This window comes from Rhinopithecus roxellana, chromosome 15 (genome assembly GCF_007565055.1).
Source record: "Rhinopithecus roxellana isolate Shanxi Qingling chromosome 15, ASM756505v1, whole genome shotgun sequence".
Lineage (NCBI taxonomy): Eukaryota > Metazoa > Chordata > Mammalia > Primates > Cercopithecidae > Rhinopithecus > Rhinopithecus roxellana.
The window spans coordinates 89,286,001-89,300,963 of NC_044563.1; the positions used below are offsets into that span (position 1 = coordinate 89,286,001).

At 42.6% G+C, this 14,963-nt stretch overlaps 1 protein-coding gene across 5 annotated transcripts in view; it reads left to right on the forward strand.

Annotated features, from left to right (window-relative positions):
* The window catches only part of ZNF143 (zinc finger protein 143), a 63,719-nt gene that overhangs the window by 23,797 nt on the left and 24,959 nt on the right, over nt 1–14,963 (forward strand). For all 5 annotated transcript variants that reach the window (XM_010384830.2, XM_010384831.2, XM_030918369.1 and 2 more), the window contains exons 8-10: nt 8,513–8,632; nt 10,182–10,257; nt 11,624–11,749. In XM_010384830.2, the coding sequence (XP_010383132.1) occupies nt 8,513–8,632; nt 10,182–10,257; nt 11,624–11,749 (322 nt within the window). The remainder of the gene's footprint in view (nt 1–8,512; nt 8,633–10,181; nt 10,258–11,623; nt 11,750–14,963) is intronic.

Here is a 14,963-nt window from a genome sequence, read left to right on the forward strand (position 1 = left end):
GTAAATCATAGATAATATTGAATTCATTGGATAGCCAGGGGGGCCAATTAGACAGTATGTGTAAAGCAGCCACCACAGTGCATCACATAAATGCAACTGCTCAGTAAATGCCAGTTAGCCTCTGTATTATTGAGGTCACCTTGGAATTTAATATTAGCTCCAGTCCTGTATCTACCTCTGGAATTTGCACCTCTTTAGAATATAGTGGTCCTAGGTGCTAATATAATTAGCACCTCCTAGATTGTTTAAGCCCAAAAGGACTTAGGTTATCTGTCTAGTATGGGCTTTTCAAGCTCTGTTTTTTGAGGTTTCAGTAGTCCTGTCAGGGACTTGCAGATCTCTGATCTACTCTCATCTGCCAAGGCCAACAGCTCCAGTTCCTTTGTCTGTTTTACACAGCAGAATGCTGTGTAAGATTTTATCTGCCAAAGGTGTTTGACTCCTTCAAAAAAAAAAAAACATTACTGACTTAGAACAATGTGTGTGTGTGTGTGTGTGTGTGTGTGTGTGTGTGTGTGTGCGCGTGCGTGTTTTGAGACAGAGTCTCATCTGTCACCCAGGCTGGAGTGCAGTTGCACAATCTCGGCTCACTGTAGCCTTTGCCTCTTGGGTTCAGGCAATTCTCCTGCCTCAGCCTCCCGAGTAGCTGGGACTACAGGCGCCTGCCTCCACGCCTGGCTAATTTTTTGTGTTTTTAGTAGAGACAGGGTTTCACTGTGTTAGCCAGGATGGTCTCGTGATCCGCCTGCCTCAGCCTCCCAAAGTTCTGGGATTACGGGTGTGAACCACTGCACTCGGCCCTTTTTTTTTTTTTTGAGATGGAGTTTCACTCTTGTCACCCAGGCGGGAGTGCAAAGGCACAATCTTGGCTCACTCCAACCTCCGACTCTCAGGTTCGAGCAATTCTCCTGCCTCAGCCTCCCGAGTAGCTGGGATTACAGGTGCCTGCCACCACGCCCGGCTAATTTTTGTATTTTTAGTAGAGATGGGATTTCACCACATTGGCCAGGCTGGTCTCGAACTCCTGACCTCAGGTGATCTGCCTGCCTCGGCCTCCCAAAGTGCTGGGATTACAGGCTTGAGCCACCGCACCTGGCCACAATATGTTCTTTATAGACAGGCAGGTACGCCCTATGTATCTTGCACAATGTTACATGATGAATTTATGGCAGAGCTAAGGTTATGTCTTAATTCTCAGAACATACATTAAATACCAGTTAAGTCATTTTCTATACATGGTTCTTGGAAGCTGATTAATATTTCCCTGGTGTTAGCTTCAAAATTGCCCTTGAGAGTTTTCCCTTGTGATGATATATCAGATTGCTGTTTCTTTGACAGAGACTGCACATATCTCATGCTACATAACCCTGAAGTACCTATTATAGTTTTGGTCTTTTAATTTAGCTTTTGAGTTTTGGATTCTGTCCATTTTTGCCCCTAAAACATCTGTAGAATCAGCTATTGCTTTCTTTTCCACAGTCGTTATCCTGGGTTTGTTTTTATCACTTCTTTCCTGCATGTTTATGATTATACAAACTTCTTTTGGTTTCCCTACCTTATTTGTCTTTTCAATCTGTTCCCCGCCATTACTGTAGTTATCTTTCTGAAATGCAGATAGCCAGGCATGGTGGCACGCACCTGTAGTCCCAGCTGTTCGGGAGGCTGAGACACAAGAATTGCTTCAATCTGTGAGGCGGAGGTTGCAGTGACCTGAGATTGCACCACTGCACTCCATTGTGGGCAACAGAACGAGACCCTGTCTCAAAAATAATAATAATAATAATAATAATAATAATAAAAAACACAGAGCTGATCTTGGCTTGTCCCTTACTTAAAAATTTTTAACACCTTCCTTTGGCTTCCATTGTCTAGGCTTACTGTTCCAGGTAGCATCTATTGCTTTTCACAAACTTGGTCCTAAACTTTCATTTTCATGAAACTCATTCTATTATGTAAGCATAATACTCTCATGTTGTTTCCACTTCTTCTAGATATACTCTAAACCTTTTTGTTGTTGTTGTTGTTGAGATGGAGTCTCGCTCTGTCGCCCAGGCTGGAGTGCAGTGGCGCGATCTCGGCTCACTGCAAGCTCCGCCTCCCGGGCTTACGCCATTCTCCTGCCTCAGCCTCCCAAGTAGCTGGGACTACAGGTGCCTGCCACCTCGCTCGGCTAGTTTTTTGTATTTTTTTAGTAGAGACGGGGTTTCATTGTGTTAGCCAGGATGGTCTCGATCTCCTGACCTCGTGATCCGCCCGTCTCGGCCTCCCAAAATCCTGGGATTACAGGCTTGAGCCACCGCGCCTGGCCGATATACTCTAAACCTTTGATCATACTGTTCCTTCTGCCTGGACAGCACTCCCCAGTCATCTTCTTCAGCCTTCAAATTTCACCCCTAGACAGCTTGCCGTAACCTACATCTCCCTACTTTTGCATTTTGCCCTGTGAGATCTTTTCATAGACTCCTGTGATAGCAATTATTATGTTCTCTTATAATCCTTCATTAATAGCACAGTTTTACTAGCTAGACTGAGAGCCCTACAAAGGCAGGAACAGTATTTTATTTATCATTTTAGGAAGTAGGTATTTAGCCAATCATTTATTAAACATTTATTATTTTACAATGTTGTGATAGGAAGTGGTAGGGAGTTGTGATGGAGGGATAGGTATAAAGGGTAGTTTATTGGAAATAGAATAAGGTACAGATACAAAGCAGTTTCCAAATAGAAAAAAAACATTTATTTGGGAATTGAGAAGGTAAATGCTAGCCTAGATTGGAGATAAAGAGCTTTGCAAGGAAACATTTCCAATAAAAAGAGAGGGAATCCTGTCACACCCAAATACTGTATGCATTGAGATAAAAGCCAGAATGACTTTTTGACTGTGTCTTCCTGGCCTTTTATTTTTCCAACTACTATATACCGTAGGTCATTGCTATTTTTGTAGTTTTCTTTCCAGAGATTCCTTTTGTTAGTTGGGTGTTTGTACAGGTATTCATCCTACTGCACTTTGTGAGAATGCCTTTAAGAGAGGGCTGTTTTGGGTGATGAGATAGTAGTGGAAATAATTCTGTTGGACACTGCCGTTACTAATAGTTCTCATAGCATGCCAAATGCTAGTGACTTCAGCTGGCTTAGAAATACAAAACCTTGCTGTTATCACCCATGTCCCCACCCCATAGGCACACTTTCAGAAACCTCAGTAGTTCTCCCTAAACTGAATTTTCTGACCCTTATTTTACTACTGTAAGTTCTTAAAGTCTCCACTATAGACATTAAGAATGGGAGCAAAAACAAGTACATTTTTGGAAAAAATTTCCAATACTCATCATTGGTTAGGAATTCAGCATTGTTTCCTTGGCTTAACTAAATTAGATGCCAAATTCCTGGTACATGTTTCATACCAGAATTGAAGCTCCTAATAAATTGGCTTAGGAGGAAGCAATAGAAGAACAGAAAAGATTCAGATATGGGTCTCTCAGGGATTATTTGCTGCTGCTACCTAGTCTGAAGGTGTGAGCAGCTGGGCTTAGTTTGGCAGATGTGGAAAGGTGGTAAGCACTTTCATTTCATAGTGCTCTTAGAGAGGAGGGGAAGAGAACAGGAAGAAGAGTCCTTTTCTCTTAATTTGGAGTCTTTCGTCAGTTGAAATCTGCCTTTACAAATCATATAAAGCCTGATGCCAATTCTACTAAAATAAAGCTCTACACTTATATGTGTATTTAAAAAACACTGGGCTGGGCACGTGGCCCACATCTGTAATCCAAACACTTTGGGAGGCTGAGGCAGGAGGATTGCTTGAGGCCAGGAGTTCAAGACCAGCCTAGACAACATGACAAGACTCCATCTGTACAATTTTTTTTTTTTTTAAACAAACTGAGCATGGTGGTACACACCTGTTGTCCTAATTACATGGGAGGCTAGGCAAGAGGATCACTTGAGCCCAGGAGTTGGAGGGTGCAGTGAGCTGATTGTGCCACTGTATTCTAGCCTGAGTGACAGAGTGAGACCCCATCTCTAAAATAAATAAATAAAAAATCCTAAATGGAAATAGACCAGGAAGTTGACAGTGGTTTTCCCTGGATGGTGGAATTATAACACGCTTGAGCCTTTTTTTTCTCTTTCCTTTTTTCTTTTTTTTTTTTTTTTTTGAGACAGGGTCTCATTTATTACCCAGGCTGAGGGCAGTGGCACAATCTTGGCTCACTGCAGCCTCAACCTCCTGGGTTCAAGTAATCCTCCTGCCTCAGCCCCTCAAGTAGCTGGGATGACAGGCACACAGCACTATGCCCAGCTAATTTTTGTATTTTTTTGTAGAAATGGGGTTTTGCCATGTTGCCCAGACTGGTCTCCAACTCCTGGGCTCAAGTGATCCACCTGCCTCAATCTCTCAAAAGTGCTGGGATTACAGATGTGAGCTACTGTGCCTGGTTGAACTTTTTGTTCTTCACTATGGTATCCAGATTCCTCCAGAGTACATGTGTTGCTGTTACAATACATGAAAAAAATAATAATGAAGTTATCAAAATAATAGCTAATTTTTAAAGGGTTCATAGAGGCTCTTCTGTTTTCATGAGAAGTAAATAGAAACTGATTTTTTTGAGACAGGATCTCATTCTGACGCCCAAGCTGGAGTGCAATGGGGTGATCATAGCTTACTGCAGCCTTGATCTCCCAAGGCTCAGGTGATCCTCCCACCTCAGCCTCCCAAGTAGCTGGGACCACAGGTACACACCGCCACACCCAGCTAGTTTTTTATCTTTTGCAGAGATGGGGGTTCCCCCATGTTTCCCATGCTGTTCTCAAACTCCTGGGTTCAAACGATCCTCCCACCTTGGCCTCCTAAAGTGTTGGAATTATAGGCATGAACCACTGCATTTGGCCTAAGAAACCTTTTTGTTCTAATAATATTTGATTTCCATTTCTTATAGTTTTATTAAGATATATTTCACATACTAGCTGGGCACAGTGTTACATGCCTGTAGTCCCAGCTATTCAGGAAGCTGAGACAGGAGGATTCCTTGAACCCAAGAACTTGAATCTAGTGTGGACAACATAGCAAGACTCCAGTTTCTTAAAACAAGATATATTTTACATACTTTTTTTTTTTTTTAAATTTTTGAGACAGGGTCTCAATATCTATTATATTTCTGTATTACTTTTTTGTTTATTAAGACAGGTGTCAGCTGGGCACGGTGGCTCAGACCTGTAATCCCAGCACTTTGGGAGGCCAAGGCAGGCAGATCACAAGGTCAGGAGATCAAGACCATCCTGGCTAACATGGTGAAACCCCATCTCTACTAAAATTACAAAAAAAAATTAGCTGGGCATAGTGGCGGGCACCTGTAGTCCCACCTACTCGGGAGGCTAAGGCAGGAGAATGACATGAACCCGGGAGGCGGAGCTTGCGGTGAGCTGAGATTGTGCCACTACACTCCAGCCTGGGCGACAGAGCGAGACTCCGTCTCAAAAAAAAGAAAGGTGTCTCACTCTGTCACCCAGGTTGGAGTGCAGTGGCACAAACACAGCTTGCTGCAATCTAACCTCCTGGACTCGAACAATCCTCTCACCTCAGTCCTGAGTAGCTGGAATTATAGGCAGGTGCCACCATGCACAGTTGATGTTTTTGCATTTTTTGTAGAAATGGGGTTTCGCCATTTGCCCAGGCTAGTCTCGAACTCCTGATCTCAAATGATCTGCCTTCCTTGGCCTCCAAAAGTGCTGGGATTATAGGCTTGAGCCACTGTGCCCAGCCTACATACTATTTATTTATTTTTGTTTGTTTGTTTGAGATGGAGTTTTGCTCTTATTGCCCAGGCTGTAGTGCAATGGCATGATCTTAGCTCAGTGCAACCTCTACTTCCTGGGTTCAAGTGATTCTCCTGCCTCAGCCTCCCAAGTAGCTGAGATTACAGGCATTCGCCACCACACCTAGCTTATTTTTTTTTTTTTTTTTTTTTTTTGAGACGGAGTCTTGCTTGTTTCCCAGGCTGGAGTGCAGTGGCGTGATCTCGGCTCACTGCATCTTCTGCCTCCCAGGTTCAAGCGAGTCTCCTGCCGCTGTCTCCCTGGTAGCTGGAATTATAAGCACATGCCACAACGCCCACCTATTTTTTGTAATTTTTAGTAGAGACAGGGTTTCACCGTGTTGGCTAGGCTGGTCTGGAACTCCCGAGCTCAGGTGAATTCGCCTACCTTGGCCTCCCAGAGTGCTGGGATTACAGTCGTGAGCCACTGCACCCAGCCCTAATTTTGTATTTTTAGTAGAGACAGTGTTTGTCAGACTGGTCTCAAACTCGACCTCAGGTGATCCACCCACCTTGGCATCCCAAAGTGTTGAGATTACAGGCCTGAGCTACTGTGCCTGACACAGCCTACATACTTAAATTTACCCATTTAGAGTGTACAGCTTAGTGGTTTTTAGTAAATTCAAAAAATTGAACAGTTACCACAATCTTAATTTTAGAACTTTAAAAATACCCCTAAAAAGAAAAATTTCTTGTAATTCTGTTCATATATTTTAGTGGTATGAATCCTTTTATAAATCGTATGACATTTTCAGGGTGAACCTAGCACTGTGAGTTATGAAGGCATATAAGACACAGTTCTTGACTTCAAGTAACTGATAGACTAATAGGGAAGAGAAGGAAATATAAATATCTTTACAATAAGACAGTGTGAAGGTCAAGTTTCATACTAGTGATATAAGCTAAATATCACAGGTTTGCTGAGGAAGTGAAGAATCATCTGTGTTTGGAATGATGAGAACAGGCCTCATGGAAGTAGGGAGATGAAATTTTCTAGGCAGAAAAGATATAGAATTACATTATTCTTTGTATAGGCACTTTTCAGTCTGTAATGAACATTTCCCTTTTGCCCATTGGGAATTATGCATACTTTTTTTTTTTTGAGACGGAATCTCACTCTGTCTCCAGGCTGGAGTGCAGTGGCGCGATCTCGGCTCTCTGCAACCTCCGCCTCCTGGGTTCAAGCGATTCTTCTGCCTCAGCCTCCCGAGTAGCCTGGACTATAGGCCTGTGCACCTCCACACCCAGCTAATTTTTGTATTTTTAGTAGAGACGAGGTTTCACCATGTTGGCCAGGATGGTCTCGATCTCTTGACCTCGTGACGCGCCCACCTTGGCCTCACAAAGTGCTGGGATTACAGGCGTGAGCCACTGCACCTAGCCTATGCATACTTTTATACAAATATTTTATCAACAGATCTACCTTCATTCAGAAAATTATGGTCTGCGTATAATAATAAAAAAATTTTTAAAAAAAGAAAATTATGGTCTGCAACGTTTAATAGACATACCACAGTATGGGGATGACAAAATAAATAGCTTGTAATTTAACAGTTACACTGAGATCTCTCCTGCTTGTGTTTTAGTTGATTTATATTACAAGGAAAAGTCAAAGTCTTTCTATATTCTTGTCACCTAATGCAGGGCACTTCTCAATTCCCCCACCGTTATTCTAGCCTCTGTAACTCCTCCTTTCTCTCCCCTTACCATTCTGGGATGTGTGTAATTGTAGTAGTAGGTCATTACCCAGAATTGTGTGCCATGTGTGACAGTCTGCAGAGATAGGATGTTGCAACACTATCACCACATGGCCCACAGAGTAGAAAGTCATTCTTCAATTTTTATGATACTTTAATTTCTATTTTAAAAAGCCTTTAAAAATCAGTGTTTGGATTTTTATGGTATTACATCCCAGAAAAATGATCTTCTAGTGAATATAAGTACAGAGTAGTAATTTTTTTGTATGGATTGCAATATTTCCTATAGGTGACTCAGATGATCTAATTCCTCCCTTTCTCATTGCTTTTGAAATTGAAAACACTTCTGACATTGTTTTTAGGACACAGGTTCTAAAAAAAGCAGGTAGACGGATCACTTGAGTATATCAAGGAATACCTGCATCCAATGAAAATGCTACTTAGGTTGATTTTCTAGAATGGGAATAGACCTGTGAGCTCCAGCTGTATATTTCTGTGACTGTCCTTTTGACTGCTGTACTTTCAGAGTCACTGACTTCAGCCATGCAATGGAATTAACCTGACTGACTTAGGGTGAGAATCCTAATAAAGTGATGACCTGAGATTGGAAACCCACATAACAGTTTTATCTTTTTTATTCTGAAAATCATAATTTATCTATTTTATTTCTGTATTATTGATGGATTGATTGAGACAGGTCTCACTCTGTCACCCAGGCTGGAGTGCAGTGGTGCAATCACAGCACACTGCAGCCTTGACCTCCCTGGGCTCAGGTGATCCTCCCACCTCAGCTTCCAAAGTACCTGGAAACCACAGATGCACCACTACACCGGGGTAACTTTTTAATATTTTTTTATATAGAGACAGGGTTTTGCCGTGTTGCCCAGGCTGGTCTTGAACTCCTGGGCTCAAATGATCCGCCTACCTCTGCCTCCCCATGTGCTAGAATTACTGGCATGAGCCACTGTGCCTGGCTTAAGTAATTTAAATGATACTATTTGTTTTATTTAGATTGTTTTACAAGGACATGCTGCAAGAGTAACTGCTAAATCTCAGCAGAGTGGAGAGAAGGCATTTCGATGTGAATATGATGGATGTGGAAAATTATATACAACAGCTCATCATCTCAAGGTATATATAAAAGAAATGTTCTATCTGGTTATGCGAATACCTAGGATATTAAATACTAAGATCATATTTTTGTGTAATTCAGATGCCACTGTTTTGTCCCAGTTATCAAGATACTGGGACTTGGTCACACTCATACACAGACATGTAAAAACCTATGCAGACTTTAGAGACTGTTAATTTTTTGAGGGCTTGGACTGTGTTTTTTTCATCTTGTATTCCTAGTGTCCAAGATACTACCTGGCACATGGTAGGTACTCTACATATTTGAATATATGTTGTCAAGTATGAAATCCATATAATTATATGAGAGATATGTGTGTAGTCACACATCTCTGTTAATTCACTGAAGTTTAGCAAAAGTTGGTGTTAATTTGTCTTGTAAATATTTGGGCTAAGGCTGGGCGCGGTGGCTCACGCCTGTAATCCTGATACTTTGGGAGGCCGAGGTGGGTGGATCACCTGAGGTCAGGAGTTCGAGACCAGCCTGGCCACATGGTGAAACCCTGTCTCTACTAAAAATACAAAATTAGCCGGGCGCGGTGGCAGGCGCCTGTAATCCCAGCTACTCGGGAGGCTGAGACAGGAGAATTGCTTGAACCCGGGAGGCAGAGGTTGCAGTGGACCAAGATTGTGCCACTGCACTCCAGCCTGGGCAGCAAAAAGCGAAACTCCATCTCAAAAAAATAATAATAAATACATAAATATTTGGGCTAAGTATTATTATTTCACTTGTTGCTATACGTAACAGAACATACCATGACTCAATAATAGCTAAGATTTGTTAAAGAACTTTCAATGTGTCACGAAGTATGCTCTTAGCATATCTGGAATAGTGACCCTAGGGCCCATCTTCATTATTTATCAGTTACCTTGGCATGTTAGTTGACCTCTTAGTACCTCATTTTCCTCATCTATAAAATTGGATCCTAAGAGTTATCTCCCTCTCAGAGTGGTTGTAAAAATTAAATAAATTAATACCATACACATAAAGTAAAAAGAGTGGCCTGATGTGGTAAACGTTCAGTAAATGTTAGCCGTTGTCATTGTTACTCATTTATCACAGCAACCCTCTATGGTAGATACTGTTGTGTCCCCACTTTTCAGAGAGGCCTTTGAGGCTTAGAGAAGGCAAGTGCCCATGTCCACACCACTGGGCAGTAGTGGATCCTTGCCTCAGATCCAGGCCCCTCTAGCAGCAGCCTCCACACTCTTAACCTTACGTTGTGTAGCCTCTCCCAGCCCCCTGCTTCTAGTTTCTCATCATGTGTATGTTTCGTGCAAACACCTTTGACCACTCGAGAAAGCTCACGCCTCAAACGTTCCTGTTCCTTACTTAAAATATTATTAGTAGGTATCTCTTAATATTTAACATTTAGGTCTATATTGAGAACTATTGGGCTATCGTTTTTGTGAAGTTATCTTTTTGATAAGGAAAAAAAAGCATACAACAAAATCATTTAGCAGTGTGGGAAAAAGTAGGTCTGTGTTGCAACCATATTCCTGAGGAATAGGTAAAGGAAATAGAATCATGCCTGCATTTTAATCACAGGTCCATGAGAGGTCACACACAGGAGATCGGCCTTATCAGTGTGAGCATGCAGGCTGTGGGAAGGCATTTGCAACAGGTAAAAGTATGAATTTTGTTTTTTTCTTGGTTCTAATTAGGGGTCAAGTAGAGACAGGCTAGTGGTAGGAACTGACCCCTTGGCTGTGTCTGAATCTGCAGAAGCACATGATCAGTTCTTCAGTCTCTCTCATAACTGCCTTTTGTCCTGCTTGCTCTAGACCCCTCTCTGTTCTTTTCTCCACTGACCTGTCTCTGCCTGCTGTGTTTTTTCCTTCTTTCCTCCCTCCCTCCCTCCCTCCCTCCCACCCCCTCCCTCCCTCCCACCCCCCCCTCCCTCCCTCCCTCCCTCTCTCCCTCTCTCCCTTCCCACAGTTTCACTCTGTCGCTCACTCAGGTTGGAGTGCAGTGGCAGGATCTTGGCTCACTGCAACCTCTGCCTCCCAGGTTCAAGCAATTCTAGTGCCTCGGTCTCCCAAGTAGCTGGGATTACAGGCGCGTGCCACCATGCCTGGCTAACATTTTGTGTTTTTAGTAGAGATGGGGTTTCACTATATTGGCCAGGCTGCTCTCAAACTCCTGGTCTCAAGTGTTCCGTCCGTCTTGGCCTCCCAAAGTGTTGGGATTATAGGTGTGAGCCACTGCAACCGGCCTGCCTGCTGTGTTTGATACTTTTCACTCCTCCACATTCTGTTTATTTTAGCAGGAAAATAAAAGCCAAGCTTTAAAGGCTACCATAGACTCCAACATCAGGACAGGCCTTAGCAATGGGATGAGACCTCTGCATCCAGCAGGGCCGGGACTGGCACCAGGTCTTCTGACTTCCATTCTTCATTCCATGTCTTGATTCCACTTTGAGCTTTTGGAGGATGAGAACATCTGATAAAACTGAGGCACTTTAGAAAAGAAACACACAGCCTCTTCTAGACAGAAATGAAACTATTGAATTTTTAGGATGGCAGTCCTGAGCTATGCTACTTTTGTACATTTTTTTGTTTGTTTGTTTTTGAGATGGAATCTCACTCTGTCGCTGGAGTGCAGTGGCGTAATCTCAGCTCACCGCAACCTCTGCTCCTCGGTTCAAGCGATTCTCCTGTCTCAGCCTCCCAAGTAGCCGGGACTACAGGCATGCACCACCACACCCGGATAATTTTTTGTATTTTCAGCAGAGACGGAGTTTCACCATGTTGGCCAGGCTGGGCTGGAACTCCTGACTTCAGGTGATCTGCCCACCTTGGTCTCCCAAAGTGCTGGGGTACAGGTGTTAGCCACCGTGCCTGGCCCTTTTGTACATTTTAAATAGTTATTCGGTGTATTTGCCTAATATTTTATACTTGGTATTGACTATATTTTTCAATGACTTAATCTCAGTGTGCACGTTTAGAGGAATATTGTGTAATGAAATTTCTTTTAATTTTTTCTTAAAGGTTATGGATTAAAAAGTCACGTCAGAACCCATACAGGAGAAAAGCCATATCGGTGTTCAGAAGATAATTGTACTAAATCTTTCAAAACTTCAGGAGATCTACAGAAACACATCAGAACTCATACAGGTACTAGTGGAAAGAGAGTGTCATATTTAGGCCAGGAATTCTTAATCTGCAGGGAGAGGACTTGAGGAAGGAGTCTCTGGAAGAGTTTCAGGAAGTCAGTATCAAGGGCCTCTCTTAAAACCCTGAAATTCCATATGACTTGCTGTTTGTGCATGTCTGCTGCTTTTCAGGATGAGGTCCCATAGCTCTGTTAGATTCTCAGAAGGGTCTATGTCCCAGAAAGGATTAACAGTGGCCCTAGACCACGAACTCTCTCAGGTTTTAGGAGTTGTCTGGGCAACAAGTTTATTTACCTAGATTACACATCTAATTAGCCGCCGAGCTGAGACAGAACCTAAGGCACCTAGTTGTTTCTCCTGCATTAAGCAGCTGCTAAAGAAAGTGTCTGGGCCGGGCGCAGTGGCTCAAGCCTGTAATCCCAGCACTTTGGGAGGCTGAGGCGGGCGGATCACGAGGTCAGGAGATCGAGACCATCCTGGCTAACACGGTGAAACCCCGTCTCTACTAAAAACACGAAAAATTAGCCGGGCGTGGTGGCGGGCGCCTGTAGTCCCAGCTACTCGGAGGCTGAGGCGGGAGAATGGCATGAACCCGGGAGGCGGAGCTTGCAGTGAGCTGAGATCGCGCCACTGCGCTCCAGCCTGGGCGACACAGCGAGACTCCATCTCAAAAAAAAAAAAAAAAAAAAAGAAAGTGTCTGAGCCCCAACAGCCCCACAGAAAGAAAGACTCATTACTTTTTGTGATCATTTCTCTTTAAATTTTATCTTCTTTTCCTAAATAGTACTTTATTCTTATTTCCCCGACCATCTCCTCTCCTCCTTATACTTGATTACTTGTGGAGTTGGTATTAATAAGGTAAATATTTCCTTTGGATTGGAGCTAAAAAAAGTTCAGCAGCTATTGATAAGAGATGCTATTATAAGCTGTTGACTAAATAATACAGCATTAAGATAATTTAGTTTGGGATTTTAGTATAGATGTTTTAAACATGGCGTGATAGCTGTGTCCCCATATGTGGAAATATATGAAATAGTTTAGCTAATTTCCATGTAGGATTCTTGCAGCTATTAATATTTAACCTGCAACTCAAGTGTGACCCCAAATTGGCTTTACTTTACAACATTGAGGAACAGAACTGTAGGTCCTTGCTTCCATCTCATTCATGCACTTTTTGTTTTTGTTTTTGTTTTTTTTTTTTTTGAGACGGAGTCTCGCTCTGTTGCCCAGCCTGGAGTGCAGTGGCCGAATCTCAGCTCGCTGCAAGCTCCGCCTCCTGGGTTTACGCCATTCTCCTGCCTCAGCTTCCCGAGTAGCTGGGACTATAGGCGCCCACCACCTCACCCGGCTAGTTTTTTTTTTTTTTTGGTATGTTTTAGTAGAGATGGGGTTTCACTGTGTTAGCCAGGATGGTCTCGATCTCCTGACCTCGTGATCCGCCCGTCTTGGCCTCCCAAAGTGCTGGGATTACAGGCTTGAGCCACCGCTCCCGGCCTCATTCATATACTTTTTATTTATTGAATCAGAGGTGAGTATTTCCAAGCTCCCATAAATTCTACTTGAATTTGCAAATAAAACCAACTTGTTACATAAAAGCTATATCAAACCAATAATCTAGTTCTATAAATATTGATTTAAAAACATCAGAATTGTGATTTATTTCATTGTATTCATTTGTCAAACCACATGTTCATATAACAGCTTTAAAATCATGATGTTTTCATTGGTATAGTATGGGATTGAGTAAGGGGCATAGGGACTTCTGTAACAAATACAGAAGATTTCAGTGCAAAAACAAAGCAGGATGTTACAGAATCAGAGTAGTAATACAGTGAAAATTATTCTAGAACAGTTGATTCCCTATCATAGCATGACAGAGCTGGGAATACTTTAGAGGTCATCTAGATCCAAGAGAAAAAGACTTGCCTAAGATAAACTCTTTGTTTTCCTTAGGCTGACATAGTGAATAAAACTTACTAAAGATAGGATCAAAGGTTCCTGCTCCTTTTAAAATGATTTCATACTTAAGAGGAGAAATCTTTTGGAATGGTTTCCACCAATAGGGAAATCATAATTTCATTTGACCAAAAGAAAAACAACAAACTAGCCAGGCATGGTGGCATGTGCCTGTGGTCTCAGCTACCTGGGAGGCTGAGGTGTGAGGATTGCTTGAAGGTAGGAGTTCGAGGCTGCAGTGTGCAACCGTCGTGCCTGTGAAGAGCCACTCCATTCCAGCCTGAGCAACACAGTGAGACTCCGTCTGTTAAAAAAATTTAACATCCTTACTATGTATAGATAAATATCTGTATCTGTCTACATAAAGAGATATTATTTTCCCTTCCCCAGAAGTTGTTTGCCTAATTTGAGCTCATCCTAGAAAAGGGTACATGGGAATCAAAAGCAAAGGCTCCTTCTTGCTTGACAGTTTAAAGGCCTTTTGTGTTCCAAGACTGTATAAAGCAAATATGAAGGAAAGAAGCATAATTGGTAAAGCAGATTTTTTTTTTTTTTTGAGACAGTGTCTCACTTCAGTGCCTAGGCTGGTGTGCAATGGCACAGTCACAGCTCACTACAGCCTTGACTTCTCGTGCTCAGGTGATCCCCCGTCTCACCCTCCCGAGTAGCTGGGACTACCAGTGTGCACCACCACACCCAGCTAAATTTTTGTATTTTTTTTTGTAGAGATGGGGTTTCGCCATGTTGTTCAGGCTGGTCTTGAACTCCTGAGCTCAAGTGATCAGCCTGCCTTAGCCTCTCAAAGTGCTGGGATTGCAGGCATGCACTACTGTGCCTGGCCAGACTTTTTATAAACTTAGATAATGAGAGTAGTAGTAGTATGTCCAGCAGGTGTTTTTGACATATGTGCTAGGCGCTAGATTTTCTTTTCTTTTTTTTTTTTTTTTTTGGTTCATTAACACAAGTATTTATTGAACACCTACTATTTCCTGACACAGTTAATATTAGGCATTATCTTGTTGAACATTAGTTAAAACACCTTTTTTTTTTTCTCTCTCGAGACAGAGTCTTGCTCTGTCGCCCAGGCTGGAGTGCAATGGCACGATCTCAGCTGACTGCAACCTCCGCCTCCTGAGTTCAAGCAATTCTCCTGCCTCAGCCTCCCGAGTAATTGGGATTATAGGCACCTGCCACCACGCCCGACTAATTTTTTGTATTTTTAGTAGAGACAGGGTTTCACCATGTTGACCAGGCTGGTC